This window comes from Scyliorhinus torazame, chromosome 17 (assembly GCF_047496885.1).
Source record: "Scyliorhinus torazame isolate Kashiwa2021f chromosome 17, sScyTor2.1, whole genome shotgun sequence".
NCBI lineage: Eukaryota > Metazoa > Chordata > Chondrichthyes > Carcharhiniformes > Scyliorhinidae > Scyliorhinus > Scyliorhinus torazame.
The window spans coordinates 134,981,076-134,996,305 of NC_092723.1; the positions used below are offsets into that span (position 1 = coordinate 134,981,076).

A 15,230-nucleotide genomic window follows, 5' to 3' on the forward strand; every position below is an offset into this window, starting at 1 on the left:
TCAATAAGATCCCCCCTCATCCTTCTAAACTCCAATGAGTACAGCCCAGAGCCCTCAACCGTTCCTCATACGACAAGCTGTTCATTCCAGGGATCATTCTTGTGAACCTCCTCTGGGTCCTTTCCAAGGCCAGCACATCCTTCCTTAGATACACACTCAAATTGTGATAAATTGGTGAGTTCTTGTGTCATCCTTGCTATAGTGCATTCTAGTACTATGTTAGCATTTGTGCACAATCAATCAGGCCATATTTACACCGGTGCGATCTTCTGTTTTGCAATGGTGCCTTTGTTCATCATGAATGTTTCAATGAATCTTGCACAGTGACTTTATTGTGCTGTCATGTCTGCTTTTATCAGTGCATTCACATGGCATGTTTTGTTGGTGCGCTGTAACGTTCAACTAGCATTGGTGTCTTCTAGTGTATCCTGTTTGTGTCATATTCACATGTCATGCTTCCAGCTGTGGACTCTAATGAATGTTTATATTAATTTGCTTGAGTGTTGTGTCTGTTTTGGTTCTCTGTTGTGTCATGTGCATTGTCTTCTGCTTATGTCAGTGCACTCTCTTGTAGTCGATGTGCTCTCATGTTGTGAGTGGGCTGGTGTGCTCTCCTGTTGTGAATTAATTGGTGTGCTCTCGTGTAGTGAATGGGCTGGTGTGCACTCGTATGTGAATGGGCTGGTGTGCTCTCGTATGTGAATGGGCTGGTGTGCTCTCGTATAGCGAATGAGTCGGTGTGCACTCGTATGTGAATGGGTTGATGTGCTCTCTCGTATGTGAATGGGCTGGTGTGCTCTCCTATGTGGATGGGCTGGTTTGCTCTTATGTAGTGAATGGGCTGATGTGCTCTTGTATGTGAATGGGCTGGTGTGCTCTTATGTAGTGAATGGGTTGGTGTGCTCTCGTATGTGGATGGGCCGGTGTGCTCTCGTATGTGAATGGGCTGGTGTGCTCTCGTGTAGTGAATGGGCTGGTGTGCGTTTGTGTTGTGAAAGAGTTGGTGTGCTCTCGTGTAGTGAATGCCAAGTCTTTTGTTTGCTACATTCTCTTGCCCTAGATCTGCTGGTGCTCATGTTGTGTTCACATTGATGTTGCTGTTCTCAAGTTGCCTTCCTATTGCAGGACCCCACCCTTCATCCACCCCAAAACCTTTAGGTCCCCCACCCACAATAACCCCCTCATCCCTCCTTTCATGGGCATGCCCCCCCATTCCAGGCCCTGGCCCTTGACAGTCCCACTGTGGTACCTGGGCATCCTGGCACTGCCACTTGGGCACCTTGGTGGTATCAGCCTGGCAGTGCCAAGGTGTCCAGGTGTCAGAGGGACAGCCAGGGTGCCACTCCACCCTATCCCTGACCACCCAGTGGTCACGAATGGCCTGGAAGACCCGCCAGGTTTCATGATAAGCCGACCAGGTTCTAATATATTAGCGCAGACTCCATAAGCTGAAGCAAGGGAGTCACAGAGTGCTATTATTTTAAAAATGAGGTGCTGATGAGGAAATGGCAACCCCCTCAGAGACCTGCAGATGAGGAGTGGACAGTGATTCAACAGGTAGTGGTGCCGCTGAGGTTTTAGAAGGAAATCTGAGGCTAGTCTATAAATTCTTGATGGCTGAACATGTTGGTGTAAGGAAAGCCCAAGCCCGCATAAGCCAACATTTTTACTGGATGCGCCAGCATAAAGATGTGGTGAGGTTCTGTAAAAGCTGCCACACCTGTCAGGTACTGGGAAATTAAGCTTGCACCTATTATTCCCATCCCTGCTTTAGCAAACTGCTAATCAATAGTGTAGTACTCCTGCCAAAAACAAAGGGGGCTATTAACATATTCTTAATATTATGTATGTGGCTACCCGATTCCCCGAGAACTATTGATACACGATCAATTACACTCAAGACAAAGTGATTTCATAACTGAAGGCTTTAATCGACTAGAACTTGTTCCCCAGCAGCTTCGGTACAGAAAGTGAAGGCAACTGGGACGGCACCGGATGTTATACTCCGCCTGTCAGGGCGGAGCTACGTATCAACAGCCAATGGTAAACTCCTAGGTTTAACCAATGGTCATCAGCCTCTTGGGTACCGCAATACCTGATAATAGCACAACTCTCTCTGCCAAGGTAGTGGTGGAGGGCTTAACACAATTCCTTACCCAGTATGGGTTGCTCATTGACATCCAGTCGGATCAGAGCTTGACTTTCATGTGCAGAATATCCCAAAGTCATGGGTAACCTGGGTGTAACCACTCAGTGTATCACCCACAGTCCCTGGGTGTAACCACTCAGCGCATCATCCACAGTCCCTGGGTGTAACCACTCAGCGTATCACCCACAGTCCCTGGGTGTAACCACTCAGCGTATCACCCACAGTCCCTGGGTGTAACTACAGTCCCTGGGTATAACTACTCAATATATCACCCACAGTCCCTGGGTGTAACCACTCAGCGCATCATCCACAGTCCCTGGGTGTAACCACTCAGCGTATCACCCACAGTCCCCGGGTGTAACTACTCAATATATCACCCATAGTCCCTGGGTGTAACTACAGTCCCTGGGTGTAACCACTCAGTGTATCACGCACAGTCCCTGGGTGTAACCACTCCGTGTATCACCCACAGTCCCTGGGTGTAACTACAGTCCCTGGGTGTAACCACTCAGTGTATCACCCACAGTCCCTGGGTGTAACCACTCAGTGCATCACCCATAGTCACAGGGAACTTTAGAATGGTACCACCAGGCCCTAAAAACAATGGTCAGGGCATATTGTCACGAGTGGCCCCATGACTGGGCTAAAGGTCTGGGTTTTCTTCTGTTCGCCACCAGGGGCTCACCCAATGATTCCGCCGGGTTTACTCCTTTTGGATGCCAAGTGAAGGATCCCGTGAAACTAGACAAATATGCTGATCTGGATTTTGTCCAGCGAGGGCGAGATCCAGATTGTGCCGGGCAGAATGAGTTGGGTGACTCATGAGCAGCCCAGCGCGGAGACTGATCTGGGCCTCCTGCGCGATTCACCCGTTGTACCTGAATCTGCGCCAGGCACAACGGGGGTCACTGAATCATGCTCCAAGTATCATTTTGGGCAAGAAAACCAATGAGAATCCTGCGGGTGTTTTGGCACAATACCCGTCTCAGTTCAGCCACACTTAGTCATTTTGTTTGAGCTGGGGCAAGTTCTCACTGAATTTTCCCACACTTAGGGTGTGATGTGATCTAACGGAAACCTCATTTAACCCTCATTTCAGGCGGGTTGGCTGGGAGTTTCTCCCTGGCTCTGTTGGCGAGTTACTCACCACTATCTAACCACACATAGTCAATTTTGTGGTACCTGGGGAGTTCCTCTCCGGGCTAGCTCACACTTAGAATTATTTTCATCACTGGGGGGCTGAACTCGCTGGCCAGACTGGCTTTTTTTGCCAATCATAATCAATCTGTGTTCTCTGGTTACTGACACCTATGTCACTGAAAACAGTTTCTCATTTATTGTATCAAAACTGTTCACGATTTGCCTGTGCATGTGTTTATTTCATTTTGAGTATCCAGTGACTGTTTCATCCCCTTTCCATTTTCCTTTTGCTTCATGCAGACTGATCTTTTTTTGCTTTTGATTATTTTCAAATTTGATTCTTCACTCATTTCCTTAAATGTGTTTATTCATTAGGCTCCTTCAAGTAAGGAACTTGGAGAGGAATTTAACACAAACTGAATAAAAATCAGTATTTTCCCTTTAAGGGAGAGTGTGACCAAAGGAGCAACAAATATATTTGATTATTGTCTTTGTGTATTGAGTGGATGCTTGATGTATGGCAGCTCCTGTGTGGAGATAGCCACACAGTGAAATTGTGATAACTGACTACACAGCGTGAGGGATATGGGAGATTTTTTCTAAGATACTAGCCAGCCAGGAGTGGTGGAGCAAGCAACAGCCATCTTATTGATCATTTCATCAATGGTGTACGGGTATGGTATTTGTAGTAAGGCAGTTAAGGATTCCAGCTGTGGATTGACTGACTCTATCCATTGAATGAGAAACAAAAGGGAAGAAAACTGATGTACTATCAATGACGACAGACGAGAGTCGGAAGAGTAAACTGTGGCTTTAATCAGCTAAAAGCTACCTGCTGGCAGCCGGTCCCAGAATGAGGGCAGGGCTGGAGGTTAGCTACCTTTATACTTGAGCCCGAGAGGCAGAGCCAGCAGGGACAAACCCAGGCATGTAACAAACAGTAAGAACAGTATGTACAATATAATACAGTGGTTCACCACAAAAACTACCTGAAAACAATTGTTTTAAGTCACATTCATCATGACTTTAGAGGGATGTAGACCCTGCCTGGCTATCACTTTAAGCCTGGGAGCAGGGAATATGGCAACTTGACCATAAGGAAGGTAGTCAAAACATTGAGGTAATCGTAGTTTGGCTTCAGACACCAGCAGCAGCTAAACACCGCTATACACAAGCTCTTCGTGGCTAAACTGAAAACCAGTGCAAGCCCACGCTCCCGATGATGTCACACATGCATGCGCACTTTGGTTAAAGACATCCATACACATAACTAAATAGGCAGATGCTTATTCAAACACTATTAAAACATGCTGTAATACTTCTCTGCTCTTAATTCCCCTTAAGGAGGGACAACAATAAACATCAAAAATTGCAACTACGACATCAGTCTTTCAAGAACTGTGGGCAGCATTCTCTGATCCTAAGTGTTGACGCCGTCGGAAACGCCTTCGCGTTTCTCGATGGCATCAACATAGCCTCAGGATCAGCAATTCTGGCCTGTGCAGGGGGCCAGCATGGCACTGGAGCGGCCCACGCCGCTCCAGCTGCTGATCCCAGCATCAACTGGGCGCCGCGGGGTCCGTGCATGCGCAGTGGCACCGGCACCAACGCACCCATGCGCAGTGGCTTCCTTCTCCACGCCGGCCCCGACGCAACATGGCGTAGGGCTAAAGGGGCCGGCGTGGAAGAAAGGAGGCCCCCAGCCCGAGAGGCCGGCCTGCCGATCGGTGGGCCCCGATTGTGGGCCAGGCCACAATGGAGGCCCCCCCCCCCCCCCCCCCCCCCCAGGGGTCGATTCCCCCCCCCCCCTTCCCCCCCACTCACAGGGCGCCCCCGGACCCTTCCACGCCGACTGAGGGCAGATTAGAATGGCGCCGGTAGGACTCGGGCTTTTAGTAACGGCTGCTTGGCCCATCCCGGGCCAAGAATCGGTGGGGGGTGGGGGGGAGCGGCCCCGAACAGCGCCACCCCGACCATGCCGGTGCCAATGTCGCCGATTCTCTGCTCTGTGGAGAATCGTGTCCTGGCTTCGGGGTGGCGTGGCGCGATTCGCGCCGGTCGTGCGGATTCTCCGGCCCAGGCCCCGGGCTGTGAGAATCCCGCCCAGTGTGACTACGTTGTGATCTGCTTGGAACCACTGGTGACCAGTGGACACTGGTGAGTTTTGGCTGTTGAGCTGGACATGATGGCACAGAAGTAGGTTGGTTAGTGAGAATAAGTCCTTCTCCCACGGGATGCCCCTGAGCACCAGGAATCACTTTCTGTCGAATTTCCACAGCAGCATTTCCTTCTGCCGTGTGATTAGGAAACTTAGCTGTCTCAGAGTTGTGGCATAGACAAATGTGATTTTGGTGTCTGTGGGTGATGCTTCCATTCGTCAGCTTCACCACTAATGATACTGGACCACTATGGTTCAGATTAACTGCAGGCCGCTATCGTTGGTTATTGCCAAAATTCTGACATAGACACAGTCATCCGGATTGAAATCCCTTTCCTTCCCATGGTAGTCATGCCTCTCCTTCTGCATTTTCTGTCTCCTTCCTACTCTCGCTTTGACATCAGGATGGTTTAGCTCAGTGGGCTAGAAAGCCTGGTTTGTGATGCAGAACAAGGCCAGCAGCGCGGGTTCAATTCCCGTACCAGCTTACCCGAACAGGCGGCGGAATTTGGCAACTAGGGGCTTTTCACAGTAGCTTCATACTTGTGACAATAAAAGGTTATTATTATTAGATCCAGGTGAGAAACTCCGCTTTCTACCTATCAACATTTCAGGCAGTGAAAGTCCTATTGTCGTTTGTGGCGCTATGTGGTACTGCAACAAGAACCACGATAGCTTAGTTCCCAATGTACCATTTGCCATTCTCTTCAGTCCTTCTTTCAGTGTCTGAACAGCTCGCTCCGCTAAACTGGTGATTTTGAAAGTTGGGGTCAGGACCCTGGAGTGGGTTGCAGCATATACACACAGTTGAATATCTAAGGTTGCAATGCATGTTTCCCCACGCCTCAGGCCCTAACTGATAACTGCACTAACCAAATCTTTCCTGACACAAAGTCACATACTGCCCAACACTCTGCCTTCCTCATACTCTGTTGTGAAAGCAAAAAGCAGCTAATTGACGAAGGGTGATGGGCTCAGTGTCTCCGCTTTCTCTTGCTTGTCCCCACCCTATCTGCGCAGCCCCTTTAAAACATGCAGTGGCTAAATCTGCAGAATTTAAACTCGCCTAGGAAGACTCCGCGTTTTATTGATTGTTTTCTCTCTCTTCAAATTATGAGTAGACAAACCAAATGGAAACATGTTTCACTGATTTGTAAATTAACTCGGGCTAGCTTGTTACTCCTCTCTCTCTTCCCTCTGTTGTTGAGCGAGCCGCCTGGTTTGGGGCCATTCGATTTCAACGCAACTCCCAAGGCTGATTTGTTATGTTGTAGGTGTAACATAAGCGGCTTCCTTGTGGTGCACTTGACAAAGGAAGGTTCAGACGTGGAGATAACTTCAACACGTTTATTAAACTATTTACACTTCTATTACTCGAGTTCGACACTACTGCTAATCCTACTATAGCTACCCAGACTGACTAAACAGCTGCTGCATTCCACGTGGTGGGTGTAATATTGAATCAACCCTGTGTCTCTACTCACTGACTGTCTCCACTGGAAAGAGGCAGATCATGTGTGTGGTGTCCTTTATATATGGGTTGGTGTAATGCCCCCCTGTGGTCGTGTCACCTTGTGTATCGTGAATGTCAATTGGTCGTATCCTATCTAACTGATCTATTGATTGAGTGTGTGTGTGTGATGTCACTGGTGCTCCATCTAGTGTCTAGCTAGCCTACATGCATTTACATTGATGCGCATCACCACAAAGGCCTTGCGGAAGGCAGGAGTCCAGCCTCTCAGGAACAACTCCAGTGTTTCCAACCAGCCTGTATTCATTCCTATTGCTGATTAAAACATAACACTGCAGTACAACATTCCCATCTATTTGTGAATGCAGAACATATTAAAGATCTTCATTTCAGTGCATGCTGTATCAGGAAACCGTATTTAGATCAACATTATTCAAAATATCATGTAACATAATCGTGGGTCACGAGGATCAGCCATTGGTAAAAGTGTGTCACCAGAATAAAAAATTGAAAAACACTATGCTAAACCATTCGATGCTGAATGTAAAGGAGCAGTACACACATGCATATTCAATTTTTTTTAATATACTCTTGGAACAAATCACTCGTAAAGGTCCTGTTTTCTAAGAAAACAGGGAATCCGTTAAGTCATGAGTCGCAAAAAGTTGGCGTAGCTTCTCTATTATCATGGTGGCTGTAATGTTGCTAATGATGTGCACGTCTAACCATTTAGAATGCGCATCCACGATAACTAGAAACATATGACCCAAAAAAGATTCTGCAAGGTCTACACAAAATCTAGACCAGGGATAGTCAGACCACTCACACAGATGGAATGTTGCTGGTTTATTTGAAATGCAGAACAGGATGTCATCTTGTTCTCCAAGTCCTGCTCCATTTTTGGCCACCAAACATATGACAGTGCAAAGTTTTTCATTTGGGAGGCACCCCCATGAGCTTCAGAGACTTCACCTACGACTTACGAATGACCAGGGGCTGAAACAACCACACTAGACCCCCAAAGAATGCACCATCCTGATCACTCAGCGCATTCTTGCATTTCACATATGGCCTCAGTTCCTCAACATCTATAACAGAAGGCCACCCCTGCATAAGGAATCTTCTCACGCGGGACAAAACAGGATCCCTGTCTGTCCACTGTTTCATCTGGGCTGGATTCTCCGTTTCCTGATGCTGGAAATGCAAATCACGATTGGGTGAAGAATCGGGCATCCGGCAAGGAGGTTTGCGCCCGGCGTTGGTTCAGGCGCATGCTGTGGTCCTACCCCAGTGATGAAAATGAGGAATGCGCCCTGTGCCAGCGGGGGCATGCAAAACCTGCATTTGCATGCATTTAAATGTGATTAACGGATCGGGCACTTCACGCTCCACCCTTTCGCGATGCTCCGCCCCTCTCAGGTGGAAGTCTCGGCGGCCCAAATTACTACAAGTACAAACGGGAACTGGGCGCCAAGGCTTCGGAGGGGGATTGGAATTTTAAAAAAACACTGACAAATCGTTGTTGAAAATTGTTGGGCTTGCTGGGGGTTGATTAATCCAGGTGGTCGATATTCTCCTCAGTTTCCCTGTGATCAGGATGGTGTTCGAATAAACTGCCACACAGGCAATCCCTTGCAACAGATTGTCCATTGTTCTTTGAAAAATCCTCAGAAGACGCCCCAAAAATCAGATGGTTGTATTTGAATAAGCCTTGTGTGTGTTGCCTGTGACATACTGTTTTGGCTCCACCTCTAACAAGAGCTGTTGGTAGGCTTGACTCATGTCAAATTTGGAGAATGCCTTGCTTCCTGCCAGAGTTGAAAACACATCTTCTACCCTCAGCAATGGATAAGTGTCCAACTTGGAAACGTGATGACTGCAAGTCTGTAATCCCCACATATATGCACAGTACTATCACTTTTAAGAACCAGTACAAATGGAGCTGCCCACCGTGAGAACTGAATGGACTTGAGGATTCCTAGCCTCTGCAGCCGCTCCGGCTTCGCTTCCACTTTGCTGTAATGGCATTGAGTACTGTCCTGGGCTTGAAATGTGAGGAGTAACCTGAAGATCCACGGACAATTTAACGGTAGTGCCAGACAATGTACCGAGTTCATCTTTGAAAACCTCAGGATATTTCTGAATGACATCCTCTGTCACTGTTGTGTGCTTTATCACATTTCAGTTCAACAGAATTTTCCTGAGCCAGTCACGCCCGAGTAGGTTAGGCCCATGCCCTTTACTACCAGGAACCATGTTGACTGTTATGCACAATTCCACCTCAAACACCCCCAAGTAATGGTATTGTCTCGCCAGTGTAAGTAAGGGATGGTGACTGCTTAGAGCCCCAAATCCTCCCGAAGGTCTCCTCACTGATGACAGATGCGGAGGCTCCTGTGTCCACTCCCACCTTAAGATTCTGGCCATCGACTTCCACTATAGCACAGATAGGTTCAGCGTGCATCTCACTCACATTGAACATATTGTAGAAGCATTCCTCTTCCTGCTCTGTGCTTTCCAGTTGATGCGTAGCAGACTGACGCTTCTTTGAATTTGAAATTCCCTGGCCAGCTTTTGACTTGCTCTTAGACTTTTTAGCCAAATGTCCTTTTTTGTTGCAATTGCAGCACACACTGTCCCTGGACTTGCAATGCTTGACATAGTATGTGCCTCCACACCTTAAACATTCTACTGCATTTGTCTTTCGTTTGCTGTCTCTTTTCTTACTTTATGCACAGCACCTGCCTGTGCCTACTATGTGCCTTTTATCATCAGATATCATCATAGTGTAGAAGGAGGTCATCTGGCCCATCAAGTCTGCACCGGTCCTTGGAAAGAGAACCCTACTTAAGCCCACACCTCCACCCTATCCCCATAACCCCTCCTAACCTTTTTTGTTTGGATACTAAGGGGCAATTTAGCATGGCCAATCTACCTAACCTGCACTTCTTTGGACTGTGGCAGGAAACCGGAGCACCCGGACGAAACCCACGCAGACATGGGGAGAAAGTGCAAACTCCACCCGAGGCCGAAATTGAACCTGGGTCCCAGGAGCTGTGGGGCAGCAGTGTTAACCACTGTGCCGCCATACCATATCCTTTGTATTGTTGGCAGCCTTCTCCATGCCCTGAGAAACCTCTAGAGTCCTCTTGAAAATTAGTGTGCTTCCCCCAACAAATGACGCTGTATGCCGTCTTCATTAATGCCTCAGACCAATCTGTCCCGGAGCCTATCCTCTAACACTGCCTCAAACTCACAGGGTTCAGAGATTTAGAACATAAGAACATAAGAACTAGGAGCAGGAGTAAGCCATCTGGCCCCTCGAGCCTGCTCCGCCATTCAATGAGATCATGGCTGATCTTTTGTGGACTCAGCTCCACTTTCCAGCCCGAACACCATAACCCTTAATCCCTTTATTCTTCAAAAAACTATCTATCTTTATCTTAAAAACATTTAATGAAGGCGCCTCTACTGCTTCACTGGGCAAGGAATTCCATAGATTCACAACCCTTTGGGTGAAGATGTTCCTCCTAAACTCAGTCCTAAATCTACTTCCCCTTATTTTGAGGCTATGCCCCCTAGTTCTGCTTTCACCCGCCAGTGGAAACAACCTGCCCGCATCTATCCTATCTATTCCCTTCATAATTTTATATGTTTCTATAAGATTCCCCCCTCATCCTTCTAAATTCCAACGAGTACAGTCCCAGTCTACTCAACCTCTCCTCGTAATCCAACCCCTTCAGCTCTGGGATTAACCTAGTGAATCTCCTCTGCACACCCTCCAGTGCCAGTACGTCCTTTCTCAGGTAAGGAGACCAAAACTGAACACACTACTCCAGGTGTGGCCTCACTAACACCTTATGCAATTGCAGCATAACATCCCTAGTCTTAAAACTCCATCCCTCTAGCAATGAAGGACAAAATTCCATTTGCCTTCTTAATCACCTGTTGCACCTGTAAACCACCTTTTTGGCAACTCATGCACTAGCACACCCAGGTCTCTCTGCACAGCAGCATGTTTTAATATTTTATCATTTAAATAATAATCCCTTTTGCTGTTATTCCTACCAAAATGGATAACCTCACATTTGCCAACATTGTATTCCATCTGCCAGACCCTAGCCCATTCACTTAACCTATCCAAATCCCTCTGCAGACTTCCAGTATCCTCTGCACTTTTTGCTTTACCACTCATCTTAGTGTCGTCTGCAAACTTGGACACATTGCCCTTGGTCCCCAACTCCAAATCATCTATGTAAATTGTGGGCCCAACACTGATCCCTGAGGGACACCACTAGCTACTGATTGCCAACCAGAGAAACACCCATTAATCCCCACTCTTTGTTTTCTGTTAATTAACCAATCCTCTATCCATGCTACTACTTTCCCCTTAATGCCATGCATCTTTATCTTGTGCGGCAACCTTTTGTGTGGCACCTTGTCAAAGGCTTTCTGGAAATCCAGATATACCATATCCATTGGCTCCCCGTTGTCTACCGCACTGGTAATGTCCTCAAAAAATTCCACTAAATTAGTTAGGCACGACCTGCCCTTTATGAACCCATGTTGCGTCTGCCCAATGGGACAATTTCCATCCAGATGCCTCGCTATTTCTTCCTTGATGATAGATTCCTGCATCTTCCCTACTACCGAAGTTAAGCTCACTGGCCTATAATTACCCGCTTTCTGCCTATCTCTTTTTTAAAACAGTGGTGTCACGTTTGCTAATTTCCAATCCGCCGGGACCACCCCAGAGTCTAGTGAATTTTGGTAAATTATCACTAGTGCATTTGCAATTTCCCTAGCCATCTCTTTTAGCACTCTGGGATGCATTCCATTAGGGCCAGGAGACTTGTCTACCTTGAGCCCCATTAGCTTGCCCATCACTACCTCCTTAGTGATAACAATCCTCTCAAGGTCCTCACCTGTCATAGCCTCATTTCCATCAGTCACTGGCATGTTATTTGTGTCTTCCACTGTGAAGACCGACCCAAAAAACCTGTTCAGTTCCTCAGCCATTTCCTCATCTCCCATTATTAAATTTCCCTTCTCATCCTCTCAAGGACCAATATTTACCTTAGCCACTCTTTTTTGTTTTATATATTTGTAGAAACTTTTACTATCTGTTTTTATATTCTGAGCAAGTTTACTCTCGTAATCTATCTTACTCTTCTTTATAGCTTTTTTAGTAGCTTTCTGTTGCCCCCTAAAGATTTCCCAGTCCTCTGGTCTCCCACTAATCTTTGCTACTTTGTATGCTTTTTCCTTCAATTTGATACTCTCCCTTATTTCCTTCGATATCAATTTGATACTCTCCCTTATTTCCTTAGATAACCTTTGCTGAGCACTGTGAAAAATCACTTGGAAGGTTCTCCACTGTTCCTCAACTGTTTCACCATAAAGTCTTTGCTCCCAGTCTACCTTAGCTAGTTCTTCTCTCATCCCATTGTAATCTCCTTTGTTTAAGCACAAAACACTAGTGTTTGATTTTACCTTCTCACCCTCCATCTGTATTTTAAATTCCACCATATTGTGATCGCTCCTTCCGAGAGGATCCCTAACTATCAGATCATGAATCAATCCTGTCTCATTACACAGGACCAGATCTAGGACCGCTTGTTCTCTCGTAGGTTCAATTACATACTGTTCTAGGAAACTATCGCGGATACATTCTATAAACTCCTCCTCAAGGCTGCCTTGACTGACCTGGTTAAACCAATCGACATGTAGATTAAAATCCCCCATGATAACTGCTGTACCATTTCTACATGCATCCGTTATTTCTTTATTTATTGCCTGCCCCACCATAATGTTACTATTTGGTGGCCTATAGACTACTCCTATCAGTGACTTTTTCGCCTTACTATTCCTGATTTCCACCCAAATGGATTCAACCTTATCCTCCATAGCACCGATGTCATCCCTTACTATTGCCCGGATGTCATCCTTAAATAACAGAGCTACATCACCTCCCTTACCATCCACTGTCCTTCCGAATAATTTGATACCCTTGGATATTTAACTCCCAGTCGTGACCATCCTTTAACCATGTTTCAGTAATGACGTAGTTTGTCAACAAAAGCAGCTACAGACTCTCCTGCCGTTCGAAAATTACTGTGGAACTTAAAACATTGGACAATCACTGAGCGCTTAGGGTGGTGATGATTCTGAACTAGTGCGACCAACTTCATAAATTAAATGTTCCCCGATTTCCATGGTGTTGCTAAATTCTTTATTAGCTTGTAAGCCTCATGCCCCACAAAAATACAGGAGAACTAATTTTTTAGCCTTGTCTGCAATTCCATTTGCTAGGAAAAAGTGGCCCAGCCTTTCAACATACTCCGTTTAGTCCTATTGCTACCCTCCCCAAACTCACTGATAGTCCTGAACGTAGCCATTGCCACTGACCATGTTGCAAACTAGCTACTCACTGCAAAACTTTATGTTGTCACACTGCACCTCAGATTTGTTTCTTGTCCTTTTTAATTTCGTCACCAGAAAGATGTGGTAACTTGACCACAAGAATGGTCGTTGAATGCGTTGTAAAAGTGAAATATTCTTTACTTCAGAAAATATTGAGGACATTGGGGTAATAATACAGTTTGGCTTCAGCTACCAGCATCAGCTAAACATAGTTACACACAAGCTCTTTGTGGCTCAACTGAAAACTCATGCAAGCCCAATGACGTCCAGGCGAATGCGTGCACTTTTGTTAAAGACATCCATCCATACACCATAGTCAAATAGGAAGATGCTTGTTAAAACACTCTACAACAGGGAGGGACATGTTTAACCCTACCCATGCAACCAGGCAGGTGGCCAGTTAAAATGCCCCAGAGATCCAGCTTGATCCTGCTGTGTCTGATTTTATCCCGCTCTTCTGAATAAATGCCAAAGGTACTTGCCTGAAGTCTACAGGCTTCTTCTGTAAACGTTAATTAAGGCTGAATACTCAGCTGGACTCTGACTATATTTTTTCATAAGCCTGATCCAGAAAGTGGCTGTTGTAGAGACAATCTGAACTTGGATCACAACGTTCTGCTAACCCTCCACACTTACAGTGACTTTCAATGTCCACAGCTCTTCTACATTCCACTTCCAACAGACAGCAAACAGGCTGTCCCTCTTCCTCCTGACTAAGGATGAATCTTAACATTCATGCATTGCAAGCTCGGGTGATTCAATGAAAATATCACTGTCCATTAGTGACATATTGCTGCATCTCTGAACCAAGCTACAGAGGAACATATACTATAGGAACAGCCTCTGCTTTAATCAAATCCAGAAAATTTAGGCACAGGTTGCCAAAACCAAGGCTTAGTGTGCACAGAAAACTAATGCAGTTTCTTCGCAGTCTTATTCTGGAACTTTCTGAGAACAAGAATCTTCCCAAGGAAATGCTCCTTTTGACTATATACCCTTTAATTAAATTGTAATTATTCATTTCTTTTTAATAGAACGATTCGAGTGTACAAAGGTCACAAAAGCTTTGGCTTTACCCTGCGTGGCCATGGCCCTGTATGGCTTGAGTCCATTATCCCAGGTGAGTTGTAAATTGGTCCAACTGCATCAGTGAAGTGATGACTTGTCTGTGCATACACTGGTCATGGATTTTTGTGAGTAAGAAGTTGCAGAGGATCTGCTGTGGATTTCATATTTCTGGATTGATTGATTCCTTCTTCACTGTGATCAATCAGACAATGTTTATAATGAATGAGGTGGGTGTTGCAGAGCAGTTAAATAATTGCCGTAATGTTGCTCTGCTCTGCTAAGTGCTCAGCGACTGCACCACTTCATACTTAGGGTGACTGAGAGGGAATGTGGATGATGCTCTAGCAGTGGGAGAGACAAGAAGCACTCTGGCATTGGGGATGGGGTGGCTGGGGAAGGATGCAGACTCCAATGTCCAGGACAGTCTCCTGCCTGGTCAGAATGGTGCTGCAAAAGCACATCCCTCAGTTCCAGGTAGATTGGGGTGATGAGGGAGGGGAGAGTAAAAGAAAGTGCGAAAAGTGCTAAAGCTTCCAGTGATAGTGATGGTTAACATGTGTTTGCTCGATCTCCCTCTGTTGCTCACTGTGTGTCCCTTTCAGGAAGTCCAGCTGAGAAATCTGGATTGAAGGCAGGAGATCGAATTTTGTTTCTCAATGGGTTGGACATGAGGCGAGTTCAGAACATTTACTGCATTTATTATACATATTAAAAATGATAATATATTACAGATGGGCAAGTGCATAGAGTACATACAATGTAAAGCCCTCTCCATTGCTAGTAATACACTCACAGGCCTGGTATATTGCAGGTTACATACA

At 46.1% G+C, this 15,230-nt stretch overlaps 1 protein-coding gene across 2 annotated transcripts in view; it reads left to right on the forward strand.

Annotated features, from left to right (window-relative positions):
• Nucleotides 1-15,230, forward strand: part of grid2ipb (glutamate receptor, ionotropic, delta 2 (Grid2) interacting protein, b) — a 250,484-nt gene that overhangs the window by 82,584 nt on the left and 152,670 nt on the right. For both annotated transcript variants that reach the window (XM_072481106.1, XM_072481107.1), the window contains 2 exons: nt 14,376-14,461; nt 15,012-15,081. In XM_072481106.1, the coding sequence (XP_072337207.1) occupies nt 14,376-14,461; nt 15,012-15,081 (156 nt within the window). The remainder of the gene's footprint in view (nt 1-14,375; nt 14,462-15,011; nt 15,082-15,230) is intronic.